Genomic DNA, 19,773 nt, shown 5'->3' with positions numbered 1-19,773 from the left:
GAAAACAAAAAGGCATGTAATTAAAACATAAAATTTCATTATCATAACGACGTATTATCCAACCAGGTATACATTCCACTGTGCTAGACCACACGAGCAAACTGCAACATGAAGACTAAATTCACCCTCGGTCTTAAAATCAATAGTGACAAAAGCCTTTGATACAAAATGGCAGTAAAAACTCATATTAACGTGTGGGATATGAAATAAAAGCCTTACTACCACAGAACTGCAAACAATGTAATGCAACCGTTTACTAACATGGTTCCAAAACTCATAAATGTTAAAAAGGTAACCACGAAATATATGGATGAGAAACATAACAAGCACCTAGCCTAGAGAAATTCTTAAGTATCATGGAAATGATCTTCAAATGACAGCTACAAGTTGCCAGAAGACACTCTAAGGACTCCCAGCACAAATGCTTCAACAACAACTGGTAAAAACTGTTTAGAAACAAATAGCTGTGTTTCCTATGAAAGGAAAGCTGTAAACATATCTTATGAGAATCTATCAAACAGAAAACAAAAGTTATCATTATATAAAAAAATCATAACCCAACATGTCAGGCTCCTACTGGAAAAAGCTAAAAGAAATTATGATGTTTTTTAAACTGCTGAGGTTTGGTATGATGCTATTAAATTCCAAACTTAAAAAGAGAAGCTTAGAATGGAATATATTTTCACATGTAACTATTATATTTTGATTAGACATACCACATATTGCTACATTTCCTGAATACATTAAGGTAATGTTTAAGAGGCTTCTTCCCCTCTACTCAGGCATTAACAGGTGGGAAACTAGAACTTGAATGAATATAGTACATAATCCACCACCAACCTCTACAGGGACACCTGAGAATGCTTACGATAGCCTTTTGTATACAGATATCAGCTGGCTCTGTCCACATAGAGACACAAGAAATTGCTAAGCAGAACGCAGCACAGTGCTACTGTGGCAATAAGGATTTTCAAACAGATGTGGCTCACATCTAGCTTGGAGGGGGGACACCCCAAGGCCCATTCTGCCTGCACAAGTTGCCCACATAATGCAAGTTACTCTGGTTTCAGGATGCAACAAGTGACTTCCAGCAAGGCAGCCAGTGCAGATTAGAACTGTTCACAGAAGTCAGTGTGGAATTACTCTGTGTCCTGAAAATTCATTCCCTAAATTATTGCATTCTACAATCCCCTGTCCAGCTGAGGAGGGGGATGATAGAGCAGCTTTGGTGGGCACCAGGTGTCCAGCTAGGGTCAAACTACCACATCATTTTAGATTAAATAATTTACACAACCTTTCTTATACGCGCGGCTTGTAGCCCTGCCTACTATTAAGGTGCCGTAACATTCCCCATTACCAAACCCTGCTTTTGAATACTTAAAATTCTGTCCATTTTCTGCAGAGTTCATGGAAGAATTCATATACTTATCAACTACCTCCTAACTCTTTCAGTCATGGTTCATCTGGAACACGCACTTAAACATCAGATGAAGAGCAATTTTTATGTCAGGAATGTGGTTTTCGCTCTGGTAAAAATACAGCCAAACTGAGCCAAAGTACTAACTCTTTAAGAAACTGACATTTGCACAAAATTGCAGAAAATGACTGGAGGCAGAATCTCTAACAGCTTGGCCAACAGAGGCAGAACCTGCACTGCCACCACAGCATCGATGGAGTCAAACACCAGAACCTCAAAACAGGGAGAGGCTGCTGCATTTCTCATATTCGTCATGTCCCTTCTGGGTTCACAAACTGGAGGTTCACAAACTAGAAGAACAACAGGGTAGGAAGACACAGGACTGGAAGCAATTAGATAAGACAGGCACAGGAGCTTGGGGCCACAACAAAAAAACCTTCAGAAACCAGGAATTCTAAGCCCAAAACTCCTACTTCTGAAGTCTCAGCATCATGTTGGTGTAAGCAAATACCTATATAATCCATCAATCAAAGTACTTTCTCATTCTCTGGTGAAGTGGCTGGTCCATCTATAGCCACCAGGATTCCTGCAAAGAATCTGGTGGATAAAAAGCAGCTCAGTTTTGGCACTACAATTAGATTATTCCCCTGCCTCAACTGCTCACTGCTTGTGCTGTATGCAAATATAGATAACATACTGTAATCAATACTCTTATGCCATGAGTGCCCAACTTGAAATGTGGAGTTTGTGACCAGGAGTGGACATGACTACAACTGAAGACAATGAAGTCAAACTGAATACAAAAAAAAAACCCCTACAGTATTTTTAATTTAATGTTTTAAATAGAGACAAGTAGGTTCTGTTTCCTATTTATAAAAAAGAGGGTGATAACCCCCTTAACTGCATTGTTGAGAAAGTTGTAACAGGGATAAGCTTCACCAAAAAAAAAAAAAACAAAAAACAACCCTGTTTGGTTATTAATTCCCACTTCAGAGGCGGGTTTAGACAGTGTGCAGCAATGAAGCCTGAAGCAACTCACTGAACAGTGGAGGAAAAAATTACATAATTCTTCATTAATTAAGACTGTCCACCCTACACATTGTAGAAATGAAAAGTAACAGTATGTGGTCATGCAGCATAATGCATATGCACATGGGAGACACTATTAGATTGCTCAGGAACCTTCCTTATATCATTTCCTAGTCTTTGCATGTTTAATTTTACAGCCTTACTAATATTTGAGTGTCTTCTAAGAAGTTTTAGAAGATATGTTAAAGTTATGAAAACATAAACAGTAGAATTTGTAAGGAGTGAGAACTTATTATCTGCATATACAGAAAAAATCAACTCACCGTGAAGGAAAGAGAAGGAAAATAGTTTTGTGGTTAAAGCACAGTCAAGACGACAAATTTTTTTTTACTTTCTCTGACCTTCCAACCTATCTGCTCTGTTAACACAAATGTATTCTCCAGAATATTGCACAAGAAGCCCAAAAACTGACTGTACAGAAGAAATAGTATAGAATAGCTTATTTGATAACAATGGTAATGTACTTCAGGCAACAACAAATATTTATCAATTCGCTTTAAATGTTTGCAAAAAGCAAAACAAGCATTTGTCAAAAAGCAGAAAGGGTGTGAGAAACAGTTGAAAAATAAACAAGAAAAATACTTAAACTAAAAGACGACATAAAATACAAACACTGCTGAAAACACAGACAGCGGAAGTATGTCATATTTCAAAGGCTCTGCTTTAGCAAGCACAGCAGCTTGCGAAACATCAGCCAAGTTTAGAACTCCTCTCAACATTACATACGACGGCAAAGACTAAGCTGCTATTGCCTGCACTGAGCATATTTCGTAGCAAAAAATATAGCCACTTTCAGAGCAGGTGGTTCAGCACTTTTCACAAGTTCAAAAGACTTAACAAATGATGGTAAAGTGAAACTTAACAGAAACTGAATATCAAAATACAGAAAATAAATCAGTGAAGTTTGGATCATGAACTTGAAATTCTGAAGAAGAAAGTTAGAAAATGCCTAAAGCAAGAAGAAATAAAGCTAGAAAAGAATTATCATTTTCTTAAAAAATACATACACATATCTGTCAATTGGCCTACTTACGCCACAGAAACAAAACTCAAGTGATTGGTAATTATATTTGTAACAGAAGAATTGTTAAAGAATTGTTAAATAGCCCACTCACACGCCTGTGATGGCCTAAACCAACAAACTTTACACTACATTTTCTGACCACTAAAAACATACAAAGCAACTGAATACTGGAAAATACATTTTGAATCAAACTTGGAACAAAATCATTAGTAAACTCTTAAGACCAAAATTCCAATATACACAATGAAAGTTTCAATATACACTATTTCCCCTGATTTGTAAGTTCCAATAACAGATATTCTGTAATAAGATATTATGGGTGAGGCTAACATTGGTCCTTCCTGTATGATACTCACTTTATATTTTCAATGGACAGTAGCACTTTGATTTTGTAACTAATAAAATAATTTTAGTTCAAAATAATTTTAAATATGTAACTTATTTTTTGCTTTTTATTAATATAAACTCAACTGGGTATTAAGATACTGAAAACCAGCAAACAATCTGCATCAAAAGCATGAAATGCCATAAACTGTACAAATGAATAATGTAAACAAAAGAAATGCAACAGAGAAAAACTAGATGGCAGCACCTACCTATTTTTCATAATTTCACAAGTATAAGCTTCAAAACAAGATGTGGCGGCAAAAATGTAATGTCATCAAACAATCAGTTTTAGAAAACTTCTAAATTTACTTATTATCTCTGAAGAATCTAGTAATTCCAGCAAACCCCCGCTTATTTGACCTGCTCGCAATACAAGAATCCAGAACAAAATTTTTCTAAGATCAACTGAAGTTCCATTAAATTACAGCTTGTTTCCTCAAAATCCTGTACCTTAACTAAGATCCTATAAACAGATTAAATTTTGGCAACATTAATGATTTTTTAATATCCAGCTTAAATTGTCAATCAAAACTTACAGGAAACTAAAACCATGAAGAAAAAATTGTACAATAAGAATTATGCACAGTTAAATCAATGTTTGCTTTTAACATCCAAATTTTATTTTTTTTAATTTCATTAAATATGTTTTGTTCAAACAAGCACATTATCACTGAAAAAGTATTCACAGTACAACAAAATTGCACTTCTTAACGCATCAAGAGATTACAATAACATAATAGTAATGGAAGATTGAGTACTTTCATATAAAACGTTAAGATGCCAATTTAAAAAAGGCAAGCCTCTTATAGCTGCACTGATAAGATGAATATATATTCATAATGAAAAATATTTTGGTTTTATATACTTGAATATCTCGCAATGTTCCCCCCCTCCTCCAAAAAAAACCTGAAAAGCTTTGTCAGCTGTATTCAATATCCCCCTCTTACAGTCCTATACAATCTTATAAGTGGACCTAAACTAAAACTGTTGTATAGCACAATTGCAGTTATTTATGCTTTTCTTGAATATTTTATTTAAAGAAACTCTGAAGTCTGTAATTGTAAAAGATCATTAAAATATCAAGCACATTTTCCTATTACAGGTACTTCTCTGAATTACTGTTTTCTCTGTACTATTCTGTTATTTACACATTCTGATTATTTCAATTGAATCCATTTCACTACTTCTAACTCTGGTTCAGACATTGCACATCCTTTTTTGACACATGCTCACGCTCCAGAGCCTTTGAGCTTGGCAATAAACTGATAAGAACTGAAACCCTTCTGACAAGGTAGTTGCTTATCCTAATTAGCCAGTTTTCCATAATTCCACTAGGAATTGAAGCAAGCAGCTTTTATTCATATTTTAAACAGCAGCAGTTGAGAGGAGCATAACTGTCTAACGACAGACGAACCCACCTAAGAGTCGAGAACAAAAGGGATTTGCCTATCTTCTTCAAAATTGTCCCCAAAGCCGTACTACATTAACTTACATCATCTGCCCCTAAAAGCTGCAAAAAAATTAGCCAAAGGTATTACAAACAATAAAAGTCAAAAAATAACTTAAATAGCAAAGTTAAGAGCTCAAAATGTAAGAAATATTAGACTAACGTCTGCTGTGCAACATCAACTCTGTGCCTTGATTGCCTAGATGAAGCTTTTATCTCTGTGCATTTATCTCACACAGACTGTAAGGAATTCACTGCATATGTACAGAAGAAAATAGTATAGGATGAATGGGAAGTTATGTATCTTCATTTTTCTGAACTTGTGTGTTTGGCATTCCAATCAAAATATCTTTTCTTAAACTTGGGAAAGGAAGAGGATGGTGTTCTAATGACGCGCACAGCATGCAACAAAACGACCATACCCTAGCTGTACAATATATACATAATGTGCACAGTTTATTAAACAAGCACACTAAAGCAAATAAGCACACTAATGCATATAAGGACTATATCTCTACATACTAAAGCAAATCATATATATACACATACATAAGTACAGAGGAAAATCAGCAATGCATCAAGTCATTACTGCACAGAGAGAAAAGAGATTAAGAAGAAATATGTGACCAGTCACCACCAAATCATCATCCAGGCCCACACTTCAAGCTGGGAAGCCCCATTGCAGCCGATGCTGGGAGTCTCAGGTAATTGGGACCATTCCTACACGGTGCGTACACCCATAGGTGAGGTTCCAGATTCAGCCACAAGAGGGTCCCGCCTTTATACCCTTAGAAAAACAACCGGCTTTATGCCAGATCTCTGAATGTTTACTTGTAGAGCCGTGCAGTTTCTCATTATCTCCCTGTGTCCATGTCAAGAACGTTGGCCAGGCGCGCTGGTGTGGCCAAATATGAAGGTCACAGAACAGCTGCACACCTATGTTTTCCTGCCTCTTTCTTACAAACAGTCACGATGAACATAAACATCTACACTCTACAGAATGGACTGTGACAAAAACATACTTTGTTATGTCTCTCAGTCATGAGAGAGAATTAAATATTAGCTAGGTTCCCACCTGTAACATACGGCTGTATTGATTCCCTGCAAAAGTAAGTACTACTGTATAGAGGTATTTGACTTCTGAACCTTCAGCAATGCAACATGTAAGGATAAAGCCACTGTCTTTAAGCAAAGCGTTATCCTAAGCCCATATACTAAATCCTAAGGGAAAACAGACTACGCTTTCTCTATTTCAGGAGCTTTCATTGTTCCCAGAGAAAGGTGGCTCCTTCCTGGATATAGGCCTGGCTGCTGAAGCTGAAGAAATTTTCACAAGAAACCCAATTCTTTTTCCTCCCAAACAGATGGGAGAACATCTGGCAAATGACAGCCTAGGATATGAGAAGAAAATCTCTGAACTGCTGCAGAAGTTTAGAACCCGGACAGCTCTGTACGTACCAACCAAGTCAATCTCACCCAAGCGCATTTTAACATTGCCTTATGTACCCCTCCTCCTTTTTTGCAAGTGAAGGAAGAATTACTTAGTTCTCAAGGGGAGTGATTCAAACAGCTGTCAAATTTGGTAACTTATCAGACAATCTTTCTTATATTTTTAAAGAAAGTAATTCATAATTCATTTTATATTCTCCAGTTATCACTCTCAACACTTAATGAGTTGCCAAAAGTAACCTTGAGCTTTTGCAATTTCCTTAGCATGTTATTTAATAACCTGTGTTTTACATCTAACTATATAGCTCCTAACACATTTCTTAACATGATAATTATTTAAAGTGTATATAAAATTAACACTGAAAGCAATCACCTAGCTGAATAACTTCTGACAGTGGCCAGGAATTAGGACAAGCTGAAGAAAAGCAACCATACTACCTATGAAGCATGAAGCCTATGACTTTTTCTGATATGTTCTTCACAATGGGTTACTATTTCCTACAATACTTACAGCGGACTGCAAGTTACCACCTGCACAGACTTTCTACACAAGTAAAATAGAGTAAAACACAAATTCAGTGAAATATGTTACTAAATTCTACACATTTAAAGCACCCTGCATTTTAATTCAAATAAAACTACCTTGAAATAGCTAAATAAAACCATAATAGTAAATCTGAGCTCTGCATAGTAAAATAACAATCATCTCACTAACATACCAGAGAGATAGGCGTTTGATGTTCTAGAGGTAAAAAACTGCATAGCTTGCAATGTTCATCAACTTTGCAAAATATTTTGCAGGACTCAAGCAAGTAATGTTTATATTTTGTCTGTCTTGAGCTAATGGCACACACAGTTTTCTTCTGTTTCAGTCACTGTGGAGACTAGGACTCTTGAATATTATAAGACATAATCCCATAAGACACTATTTTCCATACCTGTTGAATTCCTATTGAAAATTTTAATTCACAGAATTTAGCTGACACATCAGAATTTGATTCTGAAAGAAAAAAAGCTTAATCATAAACTCACTGAAAAAGTTATTTTTCAGCACATACAATTTCCTGTATTTTCAAAATGGATCCCTTTTCTTGATTAATCATAATGACTAATCAAATAACTGACACTTCTAAAACCTTAGCATAATAATGGTCATTGGGCTTTCCTCCAGAAAGCCAAGGACTCTGGTTATAATCCACCTAATCAAATAAAAGTCTAGTGTCTAATTCTAATATGATAAACCTTTAGACTTGAAACCTTCACTGTCTGGTTTTAAAAGGCCACCGACCATCATTTTTAAATGTTAAGGTCAAACATTTATAAAACATAAGCACTGTCAAAATGAAAGAAGAGCCTCAGACCACATGCAGAGTCATGGAAGTTCAATGCAAATTTCCCAAGGACAATATTAATTATTTCTTATCCTTGCTAATTACAACAAAGAAAGAAATGATGCAGTACAGTTTGGGCAGCTACTACGAAGATCTGTCAAAGGAGATGAATCCTGACAAGCTGCAATACCATGATTCTAATCCCACAATGTTAAAATAATCAAACTTTTGCATCCTGCAAGACATCATTCGTAAGGTCTTGCTGGTCTTCTCTGTTTTCAACCAGCTTATTAACACTAACACATGTAAAGAAGTATCTGTAATGCAGTGGGGTATTTACCTGGGCAGAACCCCGCACAAAAACAATTATGTCTTTCTAATACATGAACTCCTTCAGATTTTAGATATCTCTACAAACACATGAATATGCCATATCCTCACAGATTTAGTTTTATATAAACCCAGCAGGTCAGATTATACTCTTCCTGCAACTTTAACTGCTTCCTATAATTGCCTGAGGCCAACATGATCAATTTCCAGTATTTGCTGTGCACACATCTTAAGGTTGACTTTGGGATTCAAACCCCAGTCTTCTAATAAAGACTGAACACACATAGCCAAGCAGTCAGTCTACATTTTTGTATGCTTCTCTATGTACAATAAAGATGCATTCCTCAAATGTTTTCAAACTACAGACAATTTAATATTTAATTTGCTATGAATGTTTCCACTCTGAATTTTAATTCTGTATGCTGGCCACAACATGATTACAATGTATTACATGAAAACTAACAGTATGAAACAGAAACAGCTAAAACTAACTCATTTTAACAGACTGAGATCATATTCTTGGCACAGTCCCACCCCACAGTTTCTGTTTTGCATTTATGCTATGCACTTATCTCAGGATCCTTCGCTAGAATGTGCGCCATACAGTCCCTTGTAGTTCACTACTAAAGAACTGATTGTACTTATTTACAAAGAAAGCCCCAAACACAGACAGACAGATAAACTCAAAAGAACAACTTGTCTGGATTTTCAGTGTCATCAAACTTGTAAAAAAAAAAAAAAAAAAATCTCAAAATTAATACAGGCTTATCTCCTTGTGTATTTTTCCTCAAGTAAATTTATCTTTGAAGGCTTCTACAAGTTTTCTTATACTCCCAGATATCACAGATTTAAACCTTGAATGTCTGCCTTTTCTGTGAAGAGTCCTTTTACAAATTCCATCCAATATGCACTTATCTCTTTCCTGAGAGCGTAAAGTCCTTCAAGTGCTTCCAGATTTTATTTGTGTCTTTTCCGAGATGCATTCCATTGAGCTACCATCCTCCTAGTGATACTCATTTCTAAAACTTACATTCTACTTGGCTACCCTGTGGTTTAGATTGCCTCATGTTAGTAATTTATTTTCAATTCTCCAATTTTGTTCTGGTTCTTTCTCTTCTGAAAAGTTTATCACTGTTTTCACTTTTGAATTAAACTTACTAATCTTTTAGACAAATACGGTATAATGCACAAAGCATGTAACAGAACAGTAATCAAATGTCAAACATCGGGAAACACACATTTTAGTTATTTCAAGCAACCTATACAACCATCAATTAAAAAATTATAAAGGCACCTCTTCATCTCTTTCCATTCAGAATTACTTACCACTTCTGCAAATACAGACCTTGGGCAAAGCTATCTTAAACTCTGCCTATCATTATTACAGCACAGCTGCCCTGTACTAACATCCAAAGCTGTTCGCCTCTACATTTTAGTAAGATAGTTCAGCTCTAGCCCCAAATAGCCTGAAGCTAAACAGCCTCCCTAAACAATTTTAAACCAATGCAGCCTACTAAGTAATTTAAAAAACAATACCCCTTCACTCTTGGATACACATCACTTCTGAGTTGCAACAAGCACACTCCACTGAAGAGTTTGGGGTAAGGAAGCCCATTATCCTGTCAATCCATATACAAAAGGAAATGTAGTTATGACACAGGCAAAACTAAGCATACACCTATCACACTCAGAGGTGAAGCAAAGGAATCAAACCTTTCTTTTTAATAAAGTGTCATTTGAAAAGTTAATTCCTGCAAATCCTTGTATTGAATGTGCTTGGCTTTCTCTTTGCTAATTTCTATTAAAATCTAGCTATCCTGTGCATCCATTCAGCATGTCAGGATCACAGCGCTTCTGATTCAGAGGAACAAGGGGCACTTACTGAACCAGTAGCATATAGCCCAAACTAAGTTTAGGCTAAGACTGAGCCTTCTAGCCTTCAATGATCTCACAGTCTGAACAAGGTCTTCAGAGACTCTGTAAAGTAGATTTACCTTTTTTCCTGAAATATGAGAAAAAAATGTAATCCTAGGCCTCAGAAAATAAACTGCATTTGAAAAGGTATTTAGTGTTTCCACAACAAAAAAGGAAAGGAAAGCCCATTTGCAAACACACATAAACTAACAATATGTAAGACAGAGGAAAACACAATGCACAAAAGTAAAGTGAAATCAAGCCAGACATACCTGAGTTGCTGACAGGCGAAAAACAGGGCCAGCTGTGGGCACGGAGAGTCTCGGTGAGATGCTGGCAGGACCCTGTGCCTGCGTGTGTACTTGAGCCTGCATCTGAGCCTGTGCTAGAGCCTGCTGAGGCACCATTACAAGCTGTCCAGCATCCGTGCGCACTAAGACCATACCTAATGAGAACAAAGTAACAATAATATACAATAAAGAATAATATATAAGGTACTATCTAACTAAGGAGTACAAGTAAAACTTACGGATAGCACTGTATATTTTTCTTTACACTGTATCTTTTTTTATTCTGGTGTAGCATGAGATGTTATTTCAAAGAAGAAAAGTAGCCCCCACCAGCAGACAAAAACTAATACCCTATTCAGTTTGGAATTTGAATAACTGTAGCTTATGGATAACAGTGACTAAAAAAAGGTCACTTGTGTGTATAGGCATGCTTTCAGCAGTCTAGTCAGGGTCAGCAGAATAAAATTAGAAAGAAATATTCATTACAATTAAACTATAATGATTATCTAGTAGCTGAGAATAGAATTCAGTATGAACATAGCAGGGACAATGACATGACAGCTTTACGAAAACAACAGCTTTAGGAGATGTGCACATGCAAATATCAGGCCAGCCACATTTTTGAGTACACAATACTTGAGATCTAGTTAATTGTTGAGCATTAACAGATGAATTTATTTGGTACCCATCATCACCATATTGGGAGGCACTACCTGTGGTTTAGATATCAAGAAAAAAATATTGCCAAATCCAGAGAATCAACACAGCCACTCCTCAACACAAAATGATACAAGTGCAGGTATTTTAAGAAAACACCAAAGGAATTGCTTTAAAATTAGCAGAGTACTTGTGCTATCTAATACTTTTTGGAGGTAAATGATCTTTTTTTTCTTTTCCCCCCAGATTATTTTCTGGTAACACATTTCACAAATAGAGGCCTTCTATACAACACAGCCAGTGCCATTAAGCTTTGTCTCAAGCTTTCCACAATTAGCAGTTCAGAAAAGGGGAGACAATGGCTAACTCGGTCCCTAAATCAGCTGGAGCTTCATGCTTACTCAGGATCATTGCAAAGCATGTAAGGTGCTTCATTATTAAGCAGCAATTCCCCAGCCAGATTATTTAAAAAGAATTTCCAAGTTAGTTCCAGAATACACTTTAATAGTTTAACCTAGATAGGGTACAATGGGTCTATAAACAGAAAAATATCCTGACTGCAACTACAAGAGAACCAAAAAACACAAGAATCTAGGAAGTCACTTTTGTCCTGTTGGTAAGAGTCAGTAGACACTGTTTCTACAACTTATCCCTATGTGCAAATTGCTTCATGTATGTTTTTTAACTTTTCAAGGGAAAATAAAGGTGGTAAAAGCATACACCCACTTCTAATTAACTTCATGGGAAAAAAAACCCCACCTCATTAAAGGGACATGGCTTGCAACATACCACCAGGATAAAGAAATCCAACACTATTATAACAAGCAAGTAAAAATTTCAGATGTAACCTATACCAAGAAAGTTTTTCTTTCAGTCTCCAACATAGAAATACAAATCCCAATCGTGCGATGAACAAGTGAGCAAACTGCAGCACCAACAAAAGCCCTCACTCTCATAGCCTTAGGTGCTTCCAGGCAATCCTCCTTGCTAAAAACACAAACAGGAGCCAAATTTCTGCCACTACAAACTAAAGAATTTTGGAAATCAAGCTTTAAGGTTAAAGGCACCGAGCTCTACAGGAAGAGCCACATCCAAAAGCCATGTTCATAACTCTCTTTCTAAGCCCGGATAGCAATTTTTAAAAGAAAAGCTGAAAAAAAAAACAACCCACAAAAACTCTTTTAAAATATATATATATTTTTTAAGGTCCATCTGCCATTTAAGCACCAAGCCTCATGGTCTATATTTGCAGATAATTCTGTAAGCAGATTATGTACTCGGTATATGCCATTCCTAAACCATCCAGAAACAAAAATACCAGTACGTTGCCAACTGGCCAAACAAGTATCCCTCCTCTGACTATGTGTGAACCTCATATAAAAATCCTCATAGGATAATGCCTACCACGCATTAAAAAACTACACATTCTATCTCCATTACACAGATTCACAGGTGTGTTAATTTATCTTCCAATCTTCTAAAACCAATTCTGAAATAAAAAATAATGAATGGAAAGGACAAATTAATTGCAACACGAGCCACAGTTTCAATAAAAGTTGTAGACATAATTACTACTACAGATGCATAAATGTTCATTTATTAATGTTATAATTCAGTTTGGAGGACTTGAAATTTCTTTTACCGAACAACACATACAAATTAGAATCTGGTTAAATCATGAGATTATTTTTCCCTGTCAGCCACATAAAGATAAAACACACAACTTATGATTATTATATGCTAAAATAACGTATTGTCAAAAGCTGATTCTAAATTTCTGCTTTAGACAGAAGTTTACAATGTGAGAGTTTCAAAATTAATTATAAATGATCCACCAATTTTAAAAATGAAAAACTCAAAAATAACATCGTATTTTCTGAATAACTTCATTTTGGAACATACGATTTTACTGTTTATGAAAATACAATGGATTTCAAGCTGACTTGTAATAAAATCAAATTCAAATTATAACCTTCCACAGTATTATTTCCATAACGTTTTCTAAATCTTGGACCAGACTGCTTTCAAGGGCACCGTTTTCCCTCTTCTGTTTGAAAATTAAGTAACAGAACGAAGTATCGACACAAGAAACTTCAGCAACTGTATGCAAAGTTACGATACATATTATCATATATGTATACTAATTATCAAACAGGTAAACAATGGGAAATCAAAGGCTAAAGTCACTAATGTAGTCTGAATAGCAACCTCCTACCTGTTTGAAACCACTGAGCTTTTTATGTTTGGAGCATTAGAATCTGGAGGAGGACTTTCAAAAACTACAGCCAAATATAGAACTACTAAAACTTCACTTAGAAGTGAGGTTCTACACATTTTTGCTACACTTTTGCTACACTTAGCTAATTTTATTGCTACACTTAGCTAATAAATATCAAATATTTTAAGAAACATGGTGGAAGAAGTTGTTTCAGACTACATAAATAGCTCCCCATATTATCATCCTATTCATAGTACTAGTAAAAATATATCAAAACCAGTTCAAATGTTAAATCCTCTCCTAAACCAAGAAAGCGTAAAGTTACTAACTTTTTGCAACATGAAAATCTAAGTAGGGGACCACAGAATCCTTCAGAATTCCAGCTGAAACAATACACAATTAGAACACGAATCACCAGGATGAAGGGATGCTGTTTTGGTTAGTTAGCAACCTTGCTGAACTTACATTCTTAGTAATGACAACTAAGAAACTAAGAGGAGAATAAACTATGTAACCATTACTTCAGAGTTGAAAATAAAATCCGGTGATGTAAAGACTGCCCAGACGCAGCAGCGAATGACACCATCACACCTGCTGAAATTAAAAATTTTAGATTAAATTATGCACATCAGTCTGTATCTTGCCGCCTGATTCACAGCAGAAGACGCTCCTTGAAGAAAGAAAACTTTTCAAGTCTATCAGAAGTCAAGCAGAAAACAGAGACCTTCAAGGCATGTATAAAGTTATTCTTCGCTAACACCCAGCTTTTTATCTGGAGCGCGACTGCTCACTACACCGTTCCAAAATAACTTACCGCGGCTGCCGCTCTCACCCCAGGACAGAACAAGTAACTCACCACACAACAGTCGTAATTACATTACACTAGAAACCGCCCGTCCCGTACCAATTACACCCTCATTAACGGCAGCCTGTTTGTCAGACGTCGCCCTCAGACAGGTGCCTCTTCTGTTTCCAGCGCGTCGAGCAGCGCGAAGAAGACAACTTTGGGGAATGAAAATAAAGAGAAAAAAAAAAAAGAGAGAAAAAAGGTAATACCGAGCGGCTGCTGCGGTTCACTTACCCGGCGGGATGGTGAAGCCGGGGGGCAGCTGGATGGTGGTCTGGTGCGGCGGCCTCATGATCAGCTGCGGGGCAACGATCCTGGGCGCAGCGCCCAGTGCCGGACGGGGCGAAAGAGCCTGGGGGGCGGCGAGGGGGGCAGCGCCCGCCTTCGCAGCGCTGACTGCCGGCTTGGGCGCTGCGGGGACCGGCGGAGCGCAGTTGGCGGCCGAGCCCTGCCCCGGCGGGGCGGCGGGCGCGGGGCTGGCGGAGTTACTGAGTGCGTTTACTGCAGGGAGCGGGCCGTGCGCGGGTTTTATCTGTGCCGTGGCGGCGTTTGCTCTGCCGTGGCTGCTGACTGGTGGGACTGCCGCCGGCCGGCCCCCGGCACCCTCCCCGTTGGGCGCCGCCTCGCCGGGGAGCGGCGCGGTGGCGGCAGCAGAAGCACCCTCCGCCACTCCCGCCGGCCCGCCCCCCCCGGCCGGGGTCCCGCTCCCCTCCGCGGCCTCGTTGCGTTGCGGCGGTGGTAGCGTGCTGTCGGCGGCGGGCGGGCTGCCGCCAGGGCTGGGGCTCCCCGCTTCCCGGGCAGTGGCGCCGGCAGCCACATGGTTGTTGACAGGCTGGGCAGGGGCGCCGGAGGGCGGAGGAGCGGCGGGCTGCGGAGGGGCAGGGGCGGCGGGCGCGCCGGGGCTGCCGCCGCTGCTGAGGAGAGCCGCTCCATGTGATTGCTGCACACTACTACTGTTTACACTCACTCCCCTCCCTGCCGCCGCTGCTGCCGCCGCCGCTGCCGCCGCCGGGGGGGACGGGGACGGGAGCTGCCCCTGAGTAGGGGCTCGGCTCTCCGCGGCTCCGGGACACCCCGCCACCGCCTCCTCTGCCACGGGAGCGGGAGGAGGCGCGGGATGCCCTTGCTGTTGCCGGACGGGGCTGCTGCCCCCCGCTAGGCTCCCCTGGTGCTGCTGCGGCTGCTGCTGCTGGGACGGGGCGGAGGTCCTGGGCTGGGGCGCCTCGGCGGAGCTCCGGCCGCCGGCCAGCTGCGATTCCAAGGAGCCCACCAGATCGCTGACCGCCTTCTCGTCCACCTCCTCGGAGAAGAGCAGCATCTCTTCCAGGGGGTCCGAGGCGCCCGCCGCCATCTTGCGCTGAGCTGGGAGCCGGCCGCGCAGCGCGCAAGCGCACCGGCCTCTGCCGCGCGCCGGGCATGCCGGGAGGGGCCGGCTTCCTCCTCCCCCCTCACCCGCCCGTCGTTGGGGCGGGGCGGAGCGCGGCGCGGCGCGGCGGGGGCCGCTGAGGCGGCTGCCGGAGCTGAGTGACCCGGCGTGCGCCCGGCTCCCCCGCTGCACGGTGAGATCCGCAGCGCTCCTCAGGAGCGGCCTGACCGGGCAACGGCCTCGGGAGGGAGAGGGCCCGGGGGAGTTGGTGAGAGCGCGGTCGGCTGCGCCCCGGCCGCCGCGGGAAGAGGCAGTGTTGTCCGGGCAGGTACCTCGGCGGTGCTGGCGGGTGGTGCGTGTGGGAGCCTGCCGTTAATTGTGTCTGTAAGGACTTCTGGCAGGGAGGGTTGATGCTCGGAGGAGGCCCTGGTGCTGAAAGAGAGGTGTGAGCTTGCCCGTTGGGAATTGAAATGTCACGCAGTCATGTCATCTTTTGGTAGCAGAGCTGCCGTAATTACGCTCTTTGCCTTCGCTTCATACCCTGTGAGGATGGTTGCAGCCAGGACAATTTTCTTCTTGCTTAGGGAGAACTGAAAGCATGCGTTCAGCCAGCTGTAGTGGCTCAGGTGCCTGACACCACCTCCTTCAAAGGAGGTAACTGCATGTGCTGTTGAAGCGGTTTGAAATCCTAAGAAGCGCACAGAGTGTTTAAAGCTACAGCTTCACCTAGACAAGAATGGTTGCAGTAATGCAATTCCTAATGTGGACGCTGTTAACAGAAGACTTGTAAACCAAAAATAAGATTCTTTGCATCATCATAGCAGCTGTTCAGGCGTACTGTATTCCCTCAGCATCCACACAGAAAATTTGAGGTAGCTCATTCTGATACTACCGCTTTTGCCATTGCGCTCCTGTACGCCCTTTTCCAATCAATGCTTGCCTCACGCATTCAGAAATACCATTTGAAAGATGGTGGTCCTAAACCATAATTTCTTTGACTAATGACAGAGCAGTTTCTTTGATGGGGCCTTCAAAATAAATAATTATCCCCCTACGAATAACCATTGCCCACAGTTCATTGCATCTGTTCTTGCACACAGGTGATAACTACCATGGATTCGTGAGGCTGCCAGCAGAAAACAGCTTAGATTCCATTATCTGTCTCTGCCAGCCTGCAGTAACTTGGATGTCTGCAAACTTGAACGTATTTGAGCTGCTGCTGTGGCCTGAAATGGTGACTCATTCTCCATTTTGTGATTTTTCAGGAATTTCCATACAATTAGAAAAGGTGCACTGGTGAAAACCCCATCTTCAATTGTATGAGGTACTGATGGAAATGAGTGAAGGGCTCACAGTGTATGCATGCACAACTCTTCTCCATTCTCAGGCTCAATCTGTTAAGTCAGACATTGTGTGACTTGTCAAGTCACTAGACTGCTAATAACTGGCTTGTTACCATCCATTTCCTCTCAATGTAGGTTACACTTTTATCTGGGGTAGTTTTTCCTGGTTGTCTGCTTATACCCACAGGAGCAGGTTTATGATGAATCAAAATTCATCTGCTTTTAAAATGGATTAAAAATAGGTTCGCCAGTTTAATTAAGTTTACAAGTCTCCTGAAATTAAACCAGTACGTATTTCTTAAATCAAGTGGCCAGTAAAAGTACTGAAAGCCCAAAGGTGTGGTCAGGATGTATAAATAGGAGACGGCGCAGTAAGTGACTGTACATAAGCACAGTGACTGTACATAAGCACAGTAGCGCTTATGAAAACCAGTGTTAAGTGTACACAGGAGATCTATACATCAAAAATTTGCTTAGCAAATGAGTATTGTTTTTATGGAATGATACAGCTGAATTGGACTTTTAACAAATGTTTCTACCTGGAAATTTAATTAATATGTACTAGTAGACTATGACTCAATTTGCTATTGCACAAAAATACAGAATATTCATTTGTATTGAAAAAAAAATCAGAATCTATCCAGTATTACTTTAAGAGTTGCACATTTTATTAATTTCAGAGAAGACTCCATGCTTCCTTCACTTACTTCCCTTGATCCTGGACTTGATTTGAATACCACCACCTCCAGAGTTTTTGTAATGAAGAGCTAGACATACGATTCTGCAACTAGTCCTGTATATGAAAAAGTTTTTGTATACATTTTTCTAACACTATGGCATTAAACTGGGTGTCTCCATTAAAAAAACCACACCCAGAAGGAAATTTTATTGCTTTGTGACTTCAGAAGATAAAAAGTAATCTTCCCACCAGAGGGAGAAAGTGGCAAGTCATGATTTATGCGACAGATTTCAAAACTTGAAAAATTACCTACTTTTAATTACAGTTTTAAAGTACACTTGTGGGTGGGTAATCTGTAAAACATGAATTCATATTTCTTCCCACTCACCTCTTCTTAATTGAGCCATTTTATATATATAAACACACAGAATAAGGAAGTATAATAGAATAATTTAATAAAACATGATGTACACTGATTCACGTTGGACTCCTTTCAAGTCAAGAAGTTATGACATACATAAGAATGTATGTAAACTTGTTGCTGAAGCTGGCTTTGGGCTTGTGCTTCTACGTAGGGATTGAGACGTGGTAAAGAACTGAATCTTGGTGGACTTTTGTACTAATTCCTTTATTATAAAAATCTTTTTCAAATATTTACATGCTTATAATAATTCCTATAACATCCAACTCAAATCATTGCTTACAACAGTTTAAAGGTATTTCCCTTACAATCTGCACGCCTGGTCCCTTTGGACCGCACCATAGGGTTTAATATTGCAATGAATTCCTCCCCTTGCCCCTGCTCCAGTTAGGACTTGCCCACAGACTGCAGTCCTTTAGGGGTGTACCTGCCCCAAGGGGAGCCTTATCTATAAGCCAGTGCCTCCAGGGGAATACCTGCTGCAGATTGACTTATCCATAGCTGCAGTTGCTTGGAGGTGCACCTCTTCCAGCATGGCCTTGTCCATGGGTCACAATGCCTTTAGAGATGTTCCTGCTCCAGCACGGCCCTATAACCCATAGCCCCTTCAGAAATAAACCTGCTCCAGCATGGCCTTAGCCACAGATGTACCCGCTCTGTTGTAGCCTTATCCTTGGGTGCATGCTTTGAGGTGCTCCAGCATGACCTCCTGCACAGCCACTGATGCTCCAAGGTGTACCTCCTCCAGCGTGGACTCATCCCTGAGCTGCATCACTTCAGAGGTATACCTGCTGTAGCCCAGAAATAACGAGGGCCATAGATGCTTCAAGATGTGTACCTGCTCTGGCATGGACTTATCTATAGCCACAGATGGTTCAGGGTGTCCTGCTCCTATGTGGACTGATCGACAGGTCACAGTGCCTTTGCCTTGAGTTCACACTGGAGTTTCAGCCTGTCCAGTAAGCACAGAAACAGCACAGAAACAGCAGCCATGCCCTGGCCATCTGCCAGCCCAGGCGCATTGCCATTGCTGTTATCAAAATGTTCCCAGGCACAGCAGAGTCAGATGATAAGCAGGACACCAAGCAGCGAAAGCAAAAAGCAGCCACTAATGAGCGCAACACTGATACACAGTAAGGCAAGCAAGCCCCATGGCAAGCACAGCATGCTGTCAGTTAATAGCTAAACAGCAGTAACAGCTATAAATTCCATCTAGCACATCCCAGCCACATCTGCTGTTATCTCAAACCCTTTGTGCCCTATGTTGGACACCAAAAAGGACAGTGGTGGTTTAATCTCAGCTGGCAACTAAGTACCACACAGCCACTCGCTCACCCTCCCACCCTGTGGTGGGATGGGGAAGACGATTTTAAGGGTAGAAGTGAGAAAACTCATGGGTTGAGATAAAGAGCACATAAGCAAAGCGAAACAAGGAATTCATTCAGCACTTCTCATTGGAAGGCAGGTGTTCAGCCATGTCTAGGAAAGCAGGGCTCCATCACATGTTAATGGTTACTGAGGAAGACAAAATGCCAGCACTCCAAATGTGGCCCCCCCTTCCTTC

At 40.4% G+C, this 19,773-nt stretch overlaps 1 protein-coding gene and 1 long non-coding RNA gene across 12 annotated transcripts in view; one reads left to right on the top strand and one right to left on the bottom strand.

Moving 5' to 3' along the window:
* The window catches only part of LOC115601377 (transcription initiation factor TFIID subunit 4-like), a 144,969-nt gene extending 129,182 nt beyond the window's left edge, over positions 1-15,787 (bottom strand). For all 11 annotated transcript variants that reach the window (XR_003989323.1, XM_030471294.1, XM_030471295.1 and 8 more), the window contains exons 1-2: positions 14,635-15,787; positions 10,661-10,833 (exon numbers count right to left, since the gene is read on the bottom strand). Coding sequence is in view for 10 of the 11 variants with exons in the window: in XM_030471294.1 (XP_030327154.1) it covers positions 10,661-10,833; positions 14,635-15,751 (1,290 nt within the window). In the remaining variant the exon portion in view is untranslated. The remainder of the gene's footprint in view (positions 1-10,660; positions 10,834-14,634) is intronic.
* Positions 15,788-15,863: 76 nt separating this feature from the next.
* LOC115601380 lies at positions 15,864-19,440 on the top strand. The gene is made up of 2 exons (XR_003989324.1): positions 15,864-15,959; positions 16,867-19,440. It is a non-coding gene; the product is annotated as an uncharacterized LOC115601380 (long non-coding RNA).
* Positions 19,441-19,773: the final 333 nt, after the last annotated feature.

The sequence above is a fragment of the Strigops habroptila genome, chromosome Z, assembly GCF_004027225.2.
Source record: "Strigops habroptila isolate Jane chromosome Z, bStrHab1.2.pri, whole genome shotgun sequence".
Lineage (NCBI taxonomy): Eukaryota > Metazoa > Chordata > Aves > Psittaciformes > Psittacidae > Strigops > Strigops habroptila.
The sequence above is the reverse complement of the archived record's forward strand: the minus strand, read 5'-3'. Positions and strand labels throughout refer to the sequence as shown.